This window comes from Papaver somniferum, chromosome 1 (genome assembly GCF_003573695.1).
Source record: "Papaver somniferum cultivar HN1 chromosome 1, ASM357369v1, whole genome shotgun sequence".
NCBI lineage: Eukaryota > Viridiplantae > Streptophyta > Magnoliopsida > Ranunculales > Papaveraceae > Papaver > Papaver somniferum.
This window is the reverse complement of record NC_039358.1, coordinates 60940860-60953943: the sequence shown is the minus strand read 5'-3', so window position 1 is coordinate 60953943 and position 13084 is coordinate 60940860. Positions and strand designations below refer to the sequence as shown.

Sequence of the window (13084 nt, the reverse complement as noted above, 5' to 3'; positions counted from 1 at the left end):
TTAATCCCAACTTCGCTTGCACAGTGGACAACGTGGTCTCCAAATATAATCATGGATTACAAGTCCTAAATCTCCTATATTGAGTCCCTGATGAGATCTTGATTTTCAACATATCAAAAGTGTCTTTCTCTCACTATTTTCATACTCTTCCATTTACATATGCCAAAAAATTGGATGGTTTATTTGGAAAGGCAATCAAAACAAACGAATATATGTCGTTTACAGATTGTGCACAAACTTCCGACAGAGAATAGAGGTATACCCGACCTGTATTGAGCTATAGCGCGAAATTGTCTTGGTCCCATTGTTTGATTTAGCCCAGCAATTGGTATTGTGTTCAAATAATCCATAACATGCTCGGTCCTGTTGCTTTGCCATAAGACTGCTTCCCTGTCAGACATACAGAATTTAGTGGGTAACTCCCTCTTAATAACATCAAAATAACGTAATGCCAGTGTTTTCATAGGATGAGGGGCAGTTTTATTGACATTAAAGGTTGAAGGAGTGAGGCCACAAGTCTGCATGAAATTGTGAAGGGAAAACTGAAAGTTAGGACCTGGTACTGTCGTATCAATGGATTGTAGAATAGTGTGCTGCAAGCTTTGAGTCTGAATATATGAAGTAAGATAGAAATAATGGCTTGTATCAGCCATTGTGTATACACCAAAGCCCCCGTATTTCATAGGTAAGTTGCAAGTCTCTGTTGAAGAGGACCGAAGCCAGTGCCCTCCCCGGTGATCAGAAGACGTAGATACTTCATCAAATGTTGATCAAAGTGGCTTGTTTCTGCTTGGATGGCCTGAGGATTTGTAGTTCGTAAGGTGAAATATAGTTTTGAAACACCAGTGCAACTGCGCAGAAGTAAGAGCTCACTCTGTGGATCTTTCAGCTTCTTAACATTGTCCATAAGACTTATAGTTTTGTCTGCCCTGTTCATCACCATGTCGCTACAAAATTGAGTGTCCAAACTGACTGGACCTCCTAATAGTTTAACGCCTTTGGATGGCCTACTAATATTAGCAGGAAATACATCCAGTTCAAGGCTTCTAGGGTTTGTAGAAGGCCAGAAAATTTCAGTCTTCTTTATGTTTAAATGTAATCCTCTGGAAGCACCTTCACGTTGAATAATACTAAGTGCTTTTGAAACCTCCATCGTGTCACCAACGATGGTGCCATCATCAAGATACCAGGCGTGAATATTATTATTTTTTGACTATGTTAATAGTAATTTAACCTTCGTTTCTAGATATATTATTACTTTTTAGTCAATTTCTATACAATGTGGTAGATAAGGGGTGTGAAAATTAAGTATGACCATCCAGATCCAAGAAAAAGTTAACTTTTTAGTCCACCTTTAATAATTTGATTTAAGTGAATTAAAATATTTAGTTTTTTTTCTTTTGATACATTCCGCGAGCGAAAAAAATAAATATATAGGTTGGATACTAGTGTTTGCCAACTAGTATTTGGTTGGAAACCGACTATTCGGCCAAACATACCCAAGCCCCATAGTGACTGGCATTTCCAACGGCCAACGATCGGTCATAATTAAGGCTCAAACTAGCTTAAACTGTTTTGTTCCCTATTTACAGTGCTTGCTCTTATTCAGCAGTTTTATGCTAAAATAATTTATGCATATATCCAGTATAACCCCTATAAAATAATAGCATCTGGACCGACAAAATCTATCAATTTATTAACATATTAAATTATCGATAAAATAATAATTATTAATTTTCATATTAATCTATCAAAAAAATTATAATACTCTTGCCACCAACCATTAAAAGATTCAAACTTTCTGACACATGGATTACAAGAACTTTCAAGATGCATTATCCTCGTCGATTCTATCATAGTCCACTGGAGAGTTATGAAGCAGGAAAACCAAATCCTAAGAAGATTAATGCTTTAGACGCGATGAACGCTACCGTTTTAGCTTGGAAAATAAATGTTCTTTCAATGGATGATACCGCATCAGAGAATCCAGGTGAAATGTTAGATAATGAAGGAACTAGAGAACTGTAAAATTTAATCAAATGTGATCGAGTCATCGCAATAGAATGAATATTGAATACCTTTTGAACTACCTTCAAGAGAATAATATTTTGAATATTTGACCGACGAGGAAATAATTGAGTGTATCATGAGAAGAGAGGAAAGTGATGATGTGGAAGCCAAATATGAAATTATAGTTATAAAGCCACCTTCATGTAAAAAGGTTATCGAACCTCGGAGGACATTGAATAACTTAAGTGATACAATAAAAGCTTTTTATATTCTTTTATTTGCATAGCTACCTATACATCAGTACCTGGTGGAGTATTTTTCTTTCTTTCTGTGCATAGCTATTTGAGCTTGTAGGTAGTAGGCCTCTTTGTTTAAAAGAGGTTTTATTTAGGGGAAAAAAATCCTTGATTCAAGTGGTGATGATGCATGAAGTTGTTTGGTGGTTAGATGTCGATCAACAAAATTTGGGAGCTAGACACCTTGTCGATAATAACTTTTCCAAAAATTCTTCTTGGACTGTGAGATTAAACTATTTAAAAACCGCATACTCACAGTAAAACTCAAAAAATAGATCCTCTGTTGCCCTTTGTAGGTGGGGCCCAAATAATTCGGCATGTGAATAGTTTTTATGTGGTTCAAAGTGAGGGTTCATATAAAACTACCTTAACTTTTTCTCTATTCTGATAGATCTTTTATTTTTTGAATATTTTTTATGGACCATAAGAAGACTGTAGTTGGAATGCGACTCGGTGCCAGTTTTAATCAAGATTCAAGAGGCAGTTTGAAACAACAATTAACCAACACAGCTCTTTTATTTCAAAACCGTGGGCGAAACAGTACAAGAATTGCCGAGAAAATCAAAACTGAATGACATTCTATAACTAGAAGTATCTTTTTTTTTTTTTTTGAAAATTAACTAGGAGTATCTTGATCGATACTTTTTCCTATAAAAAACGATTTTGTTTTAGTTTTTCTTTGTTATATTAAAAACGTAATCAAATGAAAAAGAATTGCAAGTTTGCAGTACATATATATCGTATGAGTTTCACTTGATACATTGCATGCTCTTCGTGTGAGTTAGAGTTGTGACATCCTGCTTGTGTTTCTAGAAAGAGAAAAGAAAAAAGAGTTACATTACCTCAATTAACCACTACCAAGTATCATAGAGTTGCGCATTAACCACTACCACCTATCACACGGTAACCACTACCAACTACACGTGAAACTATCCTTGAACAGGGACTAGCTAGGACAAGGCATTGGTGACACAAACCTGTGATACTGTATATTTTTTATGGATGACTGGTGGCCATGAATGCAATTCATTCAATGTTACCAGTTTAATGGCTACCTTCTATCTAACTTATTCAAGTTCAAATTATTTATAGTTAGCTCCCATTTCCCATTTTCATGCAAGAATATCTAGCTAAACTAGCTCAAGTATTTGCAGGTTGTCTTCAAAACTCAAGATTCTTTTACCTTCTATATATTTAGAAGCCAGAGTACAGTTCTTTTACTAAAAGAGAAGAAACATTAGTAATGGAGTTACTAAGTTCCACAAATACTTCACCTCTAACTCCTCTAGGATTTCTTGAAAGAGCAGCTATTGTATATGGTGATTGTACCTCTATCATCTACAATAAAACCACTTACACATGGAAGCAGACATACTTTAGGTCTCTGCAACTCGATTCCGCTATTAAATCACTCGGCATCGGATGTGGTCAAGTCATCTCAGTTCTATCACCTAATGTTCCTGCTATGTATGAGCTTCAGTTTGCAATACCAATGAGTGGTGCCATTCTCAGTAACATGAATACACGTCTTTATGCACGTACAATATCAATACTCTTACAACACAGTGAATCCAAACTCATATTTGTTGATTTTCTTTCTCACTCTAAAGTTCTAGAAGCTTTCTCTCTTTTTCCTTCCAATATTATTTTTTTTACTCGGTCATTTTCCTTCCAATATTAAACCTCCACTTCTGGTGATCATTAATGATGATGATTGTGATGATTTGGTTGAAACAAATGGCTCAAATCCGCCCCCAGCCGTTGATCTTGATATGACTTATGAGGAACTAATGAAGAAAGGAGATCCATATTTTAAATGGATTCCACCAAAGAGTGAGTGGGATCCGATGGTGTTGAATTACACATCTGGTACAACATCATCTCCCAAAGGAGTTGTTCATTCTCACCGTGGTCTGTTCATCGAGACTGTCGATTCTATTATTTATTGGTCAGTACCAAAACAACCTGTTTATTTGTGGACTTTACCTATGTTTCATGCAAATGGCTGGAGCTTTACATGGGGTATGGCTGCAGTTGGCGGGACTAATATTTGTCTACGTAAATTCGATGCTTCAACTGTGTTCAGTTTGATAAATCAGCATGCTGTTACTCACATGTGTGGTGCCCCAGTTGTTCTCAACATGTTAGCCAATGAACCAGGTAAACAACCACTTCAAAGACCAGTTCAAATCTTAACTGCGGGGGCTCCACCGCCAGCACCGGTGCTTTTCCGAGCTGAATCATTGGGTTTCGTTGTAAGTCATGGATATGGGTTAACTGAAAGTGGAAATTAGGCTCAGGCCCAACCCATGGATAACCCATAATATGAGGCCCTTAATTAAAAAAAGTTTAAATCTAGGCCCCGAGTTTTTAAAAGACCTTGATACCCTTATGCATATTGTCAAGCCCATAATTAAATAAAATTTAAATCTAGGCCCAAAATTATTAAATCTAGGCCCGAAATTATTAAAATACAGTGCGAAGGTGTAAACAGAAGTTACACATGCATATGGCATGTGTAACCAGAAGTTACACATCCTTATGATATGTGTAATGCAAAGTTACACTTGTATATATATGCAAATAAATAGACATAAAAAAAAACACAAAAAAAAAAGTTATTACTTTAATATTCATTTACAATAATTTCTTAGCATGTGTAACTAGAAGTTACACACGCATCTGTTTAGTGTAATTGAGAGTTACATATGTGTCTATCTAGTGTAACTGAGAGTTACACATGCATCTGACTTGTGTATTCAGCGTCAACTCCAGTTCCAGCGAGACCATTACCACGTTTAAGCAATTAGCTTTTATGAAGTTATCTAAAACCTGAAATATAACAACAAGCAATCAGTATTTATACGATTAAAATGAACAGTACATAAAACAATGTATATTTCAGTTTCACAAGCATCTGATTAGTGTAGCTAGCGGTTACACATGCATCTGAATTGTGTAACTGAGAGTTACACATGCATATAACATGTGTAACTAGGAGATACACATTCATCTGGCTAGTGTAGCTAGCAGTTACACATGCATATGACTAGTGTAACTAGGAGTTACACATACATATTGATATGTGTACCCAAAATCAGTATGTGTAAGTAAAAGTTACACATCTAATTAACATGTGTAACTTGCAGATACAAATGCATCTGAATTATGTAACTAGGAGTTACACATGCATCTGACTTAGATATGTCAACATAAAATCAGCAAATCCATCTCTAAATGAATAACACTAGCAAAAACGAGAGGTGACTATCAAGCAATTACCAGTCATAAAATAATACAGTTAACCTTGCAAGTGAATGAGAAGCTCTTAATTAAGATATCACTGCTTCAGCAGAAAGACGTTGTTAGCACTGTATTAACAGAAAGATTTTACAGCGCTAGTCTAGATGTACCTAAGCCATTTTCATATTATCGATGACGAAGGACATTTTAAGCAACAGAAAGTAAAGCTTCAGACAGTAAGAAACATACATATTGATAAGTGTAACTGGGAGTTACAGATGCATCTAAGTAGTGTAGACGCAAGTTACACATGCAATTTGGATGTGTAGACGAAAGTTACACATGTTCATAATCGTCAAAATGAGAAACACAATCACATTGAAATATTAATCAAAAAACACCACCACTGACTTCAAATATTAATCACATTGAACTTGGTTAGAGAAACTGATAGTGTAATTTTTTATATGAATCATCTAACAGGAAGTGTAACATATTTGATGCGGGGGGAGGGGATGAGAGCACTAACCTTCACCCTCGCCTGCTGGAGCATAAGCTGATCGTCTGGATCGCGCTTGCTGGTGTGGTGTGGGCTGGTAATAGCAAACAGGAAAACAAGTGAATTACTTGTTTGTTACAAAATAAGAACTATATCGGAACAGTAACTTTGAAACATAAAGATACCTGTAATTTTGGTCGGAGTGCCTCGAGTGGTCCTTTAGGATTTGCTTTTCCTTGCTGTTCAATCAGACAATAACATATATCACACATTGAAGCAGGTAGCACGACAAACAATTAGTAACTAAAATTATGTGGGAAGTGATAACTAGTATAAATTACCTTTCCAAGAGCCCAATTAGCAGAATCAAAGAATGCACGCTCATGATCCTGGAAAAAACAATAACACTCGTCGATTAATTACAGCCTAAAAAGTAGAAAAACTAGGTAGCGACTATTAATCATAAGAACTGTAGAAATAGATTGTTACCTTGGATATCAAAGGAGTTTTCTTGGATAAAATTCCTCCATATTTCTTCTTGAGTAATTCTTCCTGAAGACATATTTTTAATGTTAAGTTTCTAACATTTTTAAATTAGGATTGTACCATAAGGAATCCAACTTTGGTACTCCACAGAAAATCATCAAACATAATCATGCCAAGTAAGCTCTAAACTGGCTTGGAAAATAACTTTTTCCAGAAATGCAAATAAACAAATATTCAGTTAGTACCTCTTGCTGAGGTGATGGCATGGGATGTTCTTCTATTCCGTGTTCATGCATTGGGTTATTTTCAGGCGAGTCTTCGTTAACTTGGTCTTTGCTTGTATCCTCTACATGTTCCTGCTTCTGGGCATCCTCTGCATTTGTGCTTGACATTTTGTTAGCTTGGTCTTCTGCAAAAATATTTAAAAATAAAGTAAGCCTCTAAATACATAAAACAGATTTTATTATTTTCCTCTGACACAGCTCCCTTGGCGATGAACAATAAGGGTTGCACTTGACAGCTAATGATAGAAAACAAAACTACAACAACAAGAAGGCACTCATTTCACCTTGCAAATAAAGACTCGACTCAAAAAAGAAGTAATTACTAGTTTTAGACAGTTCTGCTATTGATTAGACAACTTCTGAGAAAAGACAATGTACTTGAAATGGTAAAGACAAGAGTGAATAAGACACACAGTAGCACAATTGTTTGATGCTTCCAGTAAGTAGTACTTATTTCAAAACCTCCACTCTACTTACTTAAAACGGAGATAGAGTAAAGGTAAGCAGAATGACACATCATGCAAGAAGGAAGTTCAAAAACATCAATATAGATCAAAAGTAAATAAGTTAAAATTATTTAACCTTTCCAATAAGAACAGACTTAGCCTTATTAAAGTTTCCACCAAGCTTCTCATACTCTGGTGCAAGCTTCTTACAGTGCCCACACCTACCCAAAACCAAAATTTAAATAGTTTAAATGAACACATAAAACCAATTTTTACGAATACTACACACTTGAAACGTAAAAAAAATAAATATACTTAGCAGGTACACATGCAATGGCTTGTGTAAACTGTAGTTACGCATTCATATTGCTTGTGTAATAAGAAGTTACATATCCACATGGCTAGTGTAATCTGCAGTTACACATCCATATGCTTAGCAGTACTCAAATTCATGACTTTAAAGATACATAATTATTAATTATTGTTTCCTATTGGCAGGTAAATTTTGAAAGAATTACCCAAACTACTTGTTAAGGTTGTGTGCAACAACAATTCCAGTCTTGCCTCCTCTATATCTCTTGCTGAAGTCAATCCTTGACACGTTCTAGAAATGCAACTGGAACTTGTCTTCTGGCAGCTTCGCTGCGACCACGCAGTAGGCTAAAAAATTCAGAAAACATAAGAAACCAACAAGATTAAAGAGATATATCAATCAAAAAAATTTAAGAAGATAATGAATTATATGAGTTCATTACACTTCGATATCAATTCACAGATGTATTACGAGAGCTTCTGTTGCTATGAGCGAGTTCAGGTTGCAGAGATCTCAGCTCGTACTTGTTGTGAATCAACAACATCTTGTTATTACTAGATACTCGGTAAAAGATTGAATTGACAATGAAACTCAAAGTATATTTTTCTTCTATTAGATACATAGTTCTAGCCGTGATACTAAATTTCATTTGTTGTTATAATTTGAACAAATTTAAAAAAATAAACATTAAACTTTATGAAATTTATCAAGAATAGAACAAGTTGACAAAATTAAGATTAGATGAAACTCAAATCAAATCGAGGGGTAATAAAGGCGATGATTAATTGATATCGAATCTCAAATCAGTTATTAGATTGTAGCTAGAAATTGATAGATACTACGATTTCGATGAAGAACATATCTGAAAATTTTGTTCAAGATTCTTTAAAATATTTACATGAAAATGATCTAAGCGAGTAGATGATTGTAAATCTAAGATCTGATTTTGACTCAGATATGTCAATTGAAACGAATTTGAAGATTTAGATTTTGGAAATCCTAAATTACTTTTCTGAAATTGCTTTTCTAAATCAATCAACTAAAATCACTTAATCGAAGTACTACGACAAGAGAAAATGAAATTAACTTACCTTATACTTCGTTTGCTGATGATCCGTGTGTTGAGGTTGCAGAGATTTGAAGTTCGCCAATGAATTTTTCTAAAACCTAGATTCAAACGAAGAATCAATCAAATCGTCTGAGCCTGATTTGTGAAGTAACTGATGATAAGTTGTTAAATTTATAGATTTAGGTTCGTTGATTGATTCTACACTGATATGATTCTGCTCTACATCTGCTTAACACTGATATGATTCTTCTCAGATTTAGGTTCGTTGTTTTCTTCGGTTTGACGAAGGAACTCTAATTTATTTCAGAGCAGAGACGAGAGAGAGAAGTGAGAGAACACGAAAATGAAAATGAATCTGGAAATGAAACATATAGCCTATTTCGTTAGGTATATATACTAAGGGGTATTTTTGGTATTACGAATTTTTTCCAAACCCTAAACTTTATTAACAAGCTCTGAAATCTAAAGTTCTGGGCCTAAAAATATTAAAAAGTGAAAGTATGGAGTTGATAGGGGAGGATCCATTTAGTGGGGCTTCTATATATTTAACCCATATAGTAGGGGGTTCTAGTATTTTTCACTAACTGAAACTGCTGGATTAGTTGTTACGTGTGAGTGGAAACCCGAGTGGGATCGATTATCTGGAGATGAACGTGCTAGGTTGAAGGCAAGGCAAGGGGTTCGAACGACTGCAACTGCTAAAGTGGACGTGTTGGATGTGGAATCGGGTTTGAGTGTTAAAAGAGACGGGTTATCACTTGGTGAAGTTGTTATACGTTGTGGATCAATCATGTTAGGTTACTATAAGGACCCTATAGGTACAAGTAAATGTTTAAAGGAAAATGGATGGTTTTATACGGGAGACGTAGGTGTAATTCAACCTGATGGGTATTTAGAGATTAGAGACAGATCTAAGGATGTGATTATAAGCGATGGAGAGAATTTGAGTAGTGTGGAGGTGGAATCGGTATTGTACTCGCACCTAGCGATTAACGAAGCAGCTGTGGCCGCTCGACCAGATGAGTTGTGGGGCGAGACTCCTTGTGCTTTTGTGAGCTTAAAGTCAGAATCGGATCAGCCTTCAGAGAAGGAACTCATTGAGTTTTGTCGAAATAGGTTGTCTCATTATATGGTGCCCAAAACAGTTGTCTATAAGGAAGAGCTTCCAAAGACATCAACCGGGAAGATCCAGAAGTTCGTATTAAGAGACTTGGCAAAAGCTTTAGGTGTACCTAGAGCAAGGCTGAATGTCACATTTAGAAGGCCACATAAGAAAATCCAAGCCTTTCCCTTCATACATATGAAAACCAATATGAATCTATCCTTTGTTTAGATGTGGTGCATTTGTTTGTTTGTTTGATATGGAAGTATCAGTGGACTGCATGTTTAGGATGTCTCTCTTGAATCAATAAAGAGTTTATTTTTTCTTTTGAACAAACTTCATTTCACAGTATCTGTTTGTTTCACACATGACATGACGCGCGACTACAATGAATGCAACCCGTGCACCTAGCTAGAGTGTAGATAGACACTTGTGGAAACATGTATGTACCCTTGCAGAAACATGTATGTATCCTTGCAACCTGATTACTAAAGTGCATCATTGTGGACCTTAATAATATGGCATGATGCAACTAAGGTCCTTTAGAGTTTAGACTAATGTAAGTAGAACGTGGTGGGACTGCTGATTATAGACTTTGAATCCCTCCTTGCCAATGGCTACTAAAATGATTGGAGGATAGTTTCACAAACAACTTAATGCAATTAGACAGTTTGTACGATCTCTGTACAAATTTTATGTTTATCAAGATAAACCCCTTGTTGATCCAGAGAATCAAGTACACAAGAAGTATTGCAAAGATTAGAGAACCAAAAAGAAAAGTCTTCAAGTCTTCAAATTTCAAAATATCAGCTACAAACGACTTAACTCCATTATTGATCAACACGTACACAGAACAGAGTCCGTTAACGTTGATTGATCAATAATTCTATCCACAGATCTTGAATCAGTAGATCTGTAATAGTCAAATCCTCAAACAAGCTTGAGTATCTTATATTAGAAGAGAAGAACCATAAAATAAACAAGTTTAATCTATCAAAGATAATCATACTGTTAGTTAATCAAATACATAATCAATCTAATTAAACTAAGAATAAGACGATTTAATTCCTCAGAAATGGTACTATTAAAATGTTTCTTGTTCCCAAAGAAGATTTTAAATGAAGGTAATGCTAGATGTTTGTCAAGGGATAAGTTTGTAGAATACAAGACCTCACTATTTACAGTGTTATGACCAAAGATTGTTTAGAAAATAAGACACTACTAATCTTAAAAATCTTTAAGATATGACGTAAATATTTATTTTTGAAATTAGCAAATATCAATTGTATTCCAACTATTAAACCGATAGTTCTCATAGATGACAACTAATATTAGCTAGCATACATCCATGTACTTTACTAATATAGTAACTAGAGATATGCAAATTTACCCCTGAGATATGGTAAGCACGTAGTTCGATACCAAAAATAAAATATGTATTGAAAATCGATTTCAGGATCTTGCCTTGAGTATCGAAAGAATTTATTTGAACATTAAGATATTAGAGTTTAACACATATTCAAATCACAATGTCGACACTTATGAAAATTCCCAGTTTAGCTTCTGTATATCTCGATTTTTGCAGAAACCCGAAGATAACAAATATATCGAAAATATAAAACAAGTTAAACATTGTCGGGATCGATCCTTGCTAAAAAGGAGAGGGTATCAAGTACACCACCAACTTTTTCGTTAGGAAACCTCTATGGGAAAACTTGCTACCATCAGTAAGTATTGATCAATAATAAAGATCTTGTATACCTGGGTTGTAATATGTTTACTTGGACGATCTTAAAAATTAATATCGAAGAATCAACCTACCTAAACTGTACACGAACCGAATTCCAACAAGAATAAGTCTTGTAATATATTTTCAAGATATGAATTCACAAGAGCAAGTCTTGTAGGTTATATACAGTTTGAGCATTTGAGGTTAAAAACTATCTAGGTTTTTAACGTACTACCTGTGATATTTCTATCAAGATAAACAATATAATGCGGAAAAAAAATAACACAAGACACCGAAAATTTTATTAACGAAGAAAATTGCAATGTGTAGATTAACCAGGGGACCTAGTTCATAACTTAAATACTGCATGTATTAAAACGCAATAAATAATAGCTTACTATAGACTTAGAACTGGAATGTAGTTGAAATCGAATTAACCCCACAAGAAATTCAGCGTCAGTCGTATTCCTTACGTTTATTGGATCTCTCAAGACCTTACATACTTGATTCCTTTAGATGACGTCCTTTACAACCCTAAGAGTTGCTTTAACCTAAGTAAAGACTTTGTTTTAACTATTTTATCTCTTACATATAGCCTATTGATTTCCTTCATAAAGATATTCAATCAAGGTAATAGAAATATGTTTGCTTATGAGGGATCTTCAAGGTAAAGAAGATATCAAGAAAATCTCAACAATTAGGATAACGTACTCTCTTCAAAAGGTTATTGAGATGCTTTATCGATTCTACCTCACTAGAACAATATAAGCAAATAACAGAAGAGTTTAGATTTCCATATTGTTGAATCACAAAATTGAGACGAAGAGTACTTTATGATTTATATTCATCTTGTTCCTGATCTATAGTTCGAGAACTACAATAGCCAATAAGAACAAGATCCATACAATAAGAAATAACAACTAAAATATAGTATGATCGGGCTCCATGTATCCCTTAGTGAGATTTTAAAAGTCATAACATAATACATTTTCACGAGGAAACCTAGGTTTTTAGAGGACGACTCTAGTCGCAACTAAGACACAATGCCAGTATTGAATGTCTATTATGCAGATAGTCATCTATTTATAATAATGAACAATGTTAGGTAACTGACAGACACATTTTTGTGCCTGATTTATCTCAATTCTTTATATTGTTAGTGCTTATTTTTGTACTTATTATGGAGTTTTATGTATGTAGGTATTTCTGGAAAAGAAACATTTTTGGAGAAATCGACCCGAAAAAGTACTAAAGGCACCCCAACTCCAGATAAGGAAACCCCCGGAAATGTGTCAACCCCCCCCCCCCCCCCCCCTAATTTTTTTTTTTTACTATTTACATCATAAAATTACTTCTTGTAGCCACAAATTTTTATTCGCACCCAAGGAATTGCTATTTTTACCTCAAATTGCGTAAGGGACACCAGAACTGGATAAAGGGAGGTTGTCTTCAACCTTTTGAATTCTGTCTTTGGATTGAAACTCTTGTTTTAAATGGCCATAATTAGGGTTTCTGATTCGGCTGAGTTATAATGAGACTAAAGCGCTGAATTAAATGAGTTTGTTCTGATGGGGTAGACATGGCTAGTAAGGTTCTCCGTTTCGATT

The 13084-nt window shown here is 34.9% G+C and overlaps 1 protein-coding gene across 1 annotated transcript; it reads left to right on the top strand.

The window, feature by feature from the left end:
* Positions 1-3543: 3543 nt before the first annotated feature.
* LOC113321088 (probable acyl-activating enzyme 6) lies at positions 3544-9979 on the top strand. The gene is made up of 4 exons (XM_026568998.1): positions 3544-3947; positions 3985-4589; positions 9205-9216; positions 9249-9979. Exons 1-4 carry the CDS (start codon positions 3550-3552, stop codon positions 9977-9979), a joined length of 1746 nt encoding a protein of 581 aa, XP_026424783.1. The 5' UTR covers positions 3544-3549.
* Positions 9980-13084: the final 3105 nt, after the last annotated feature.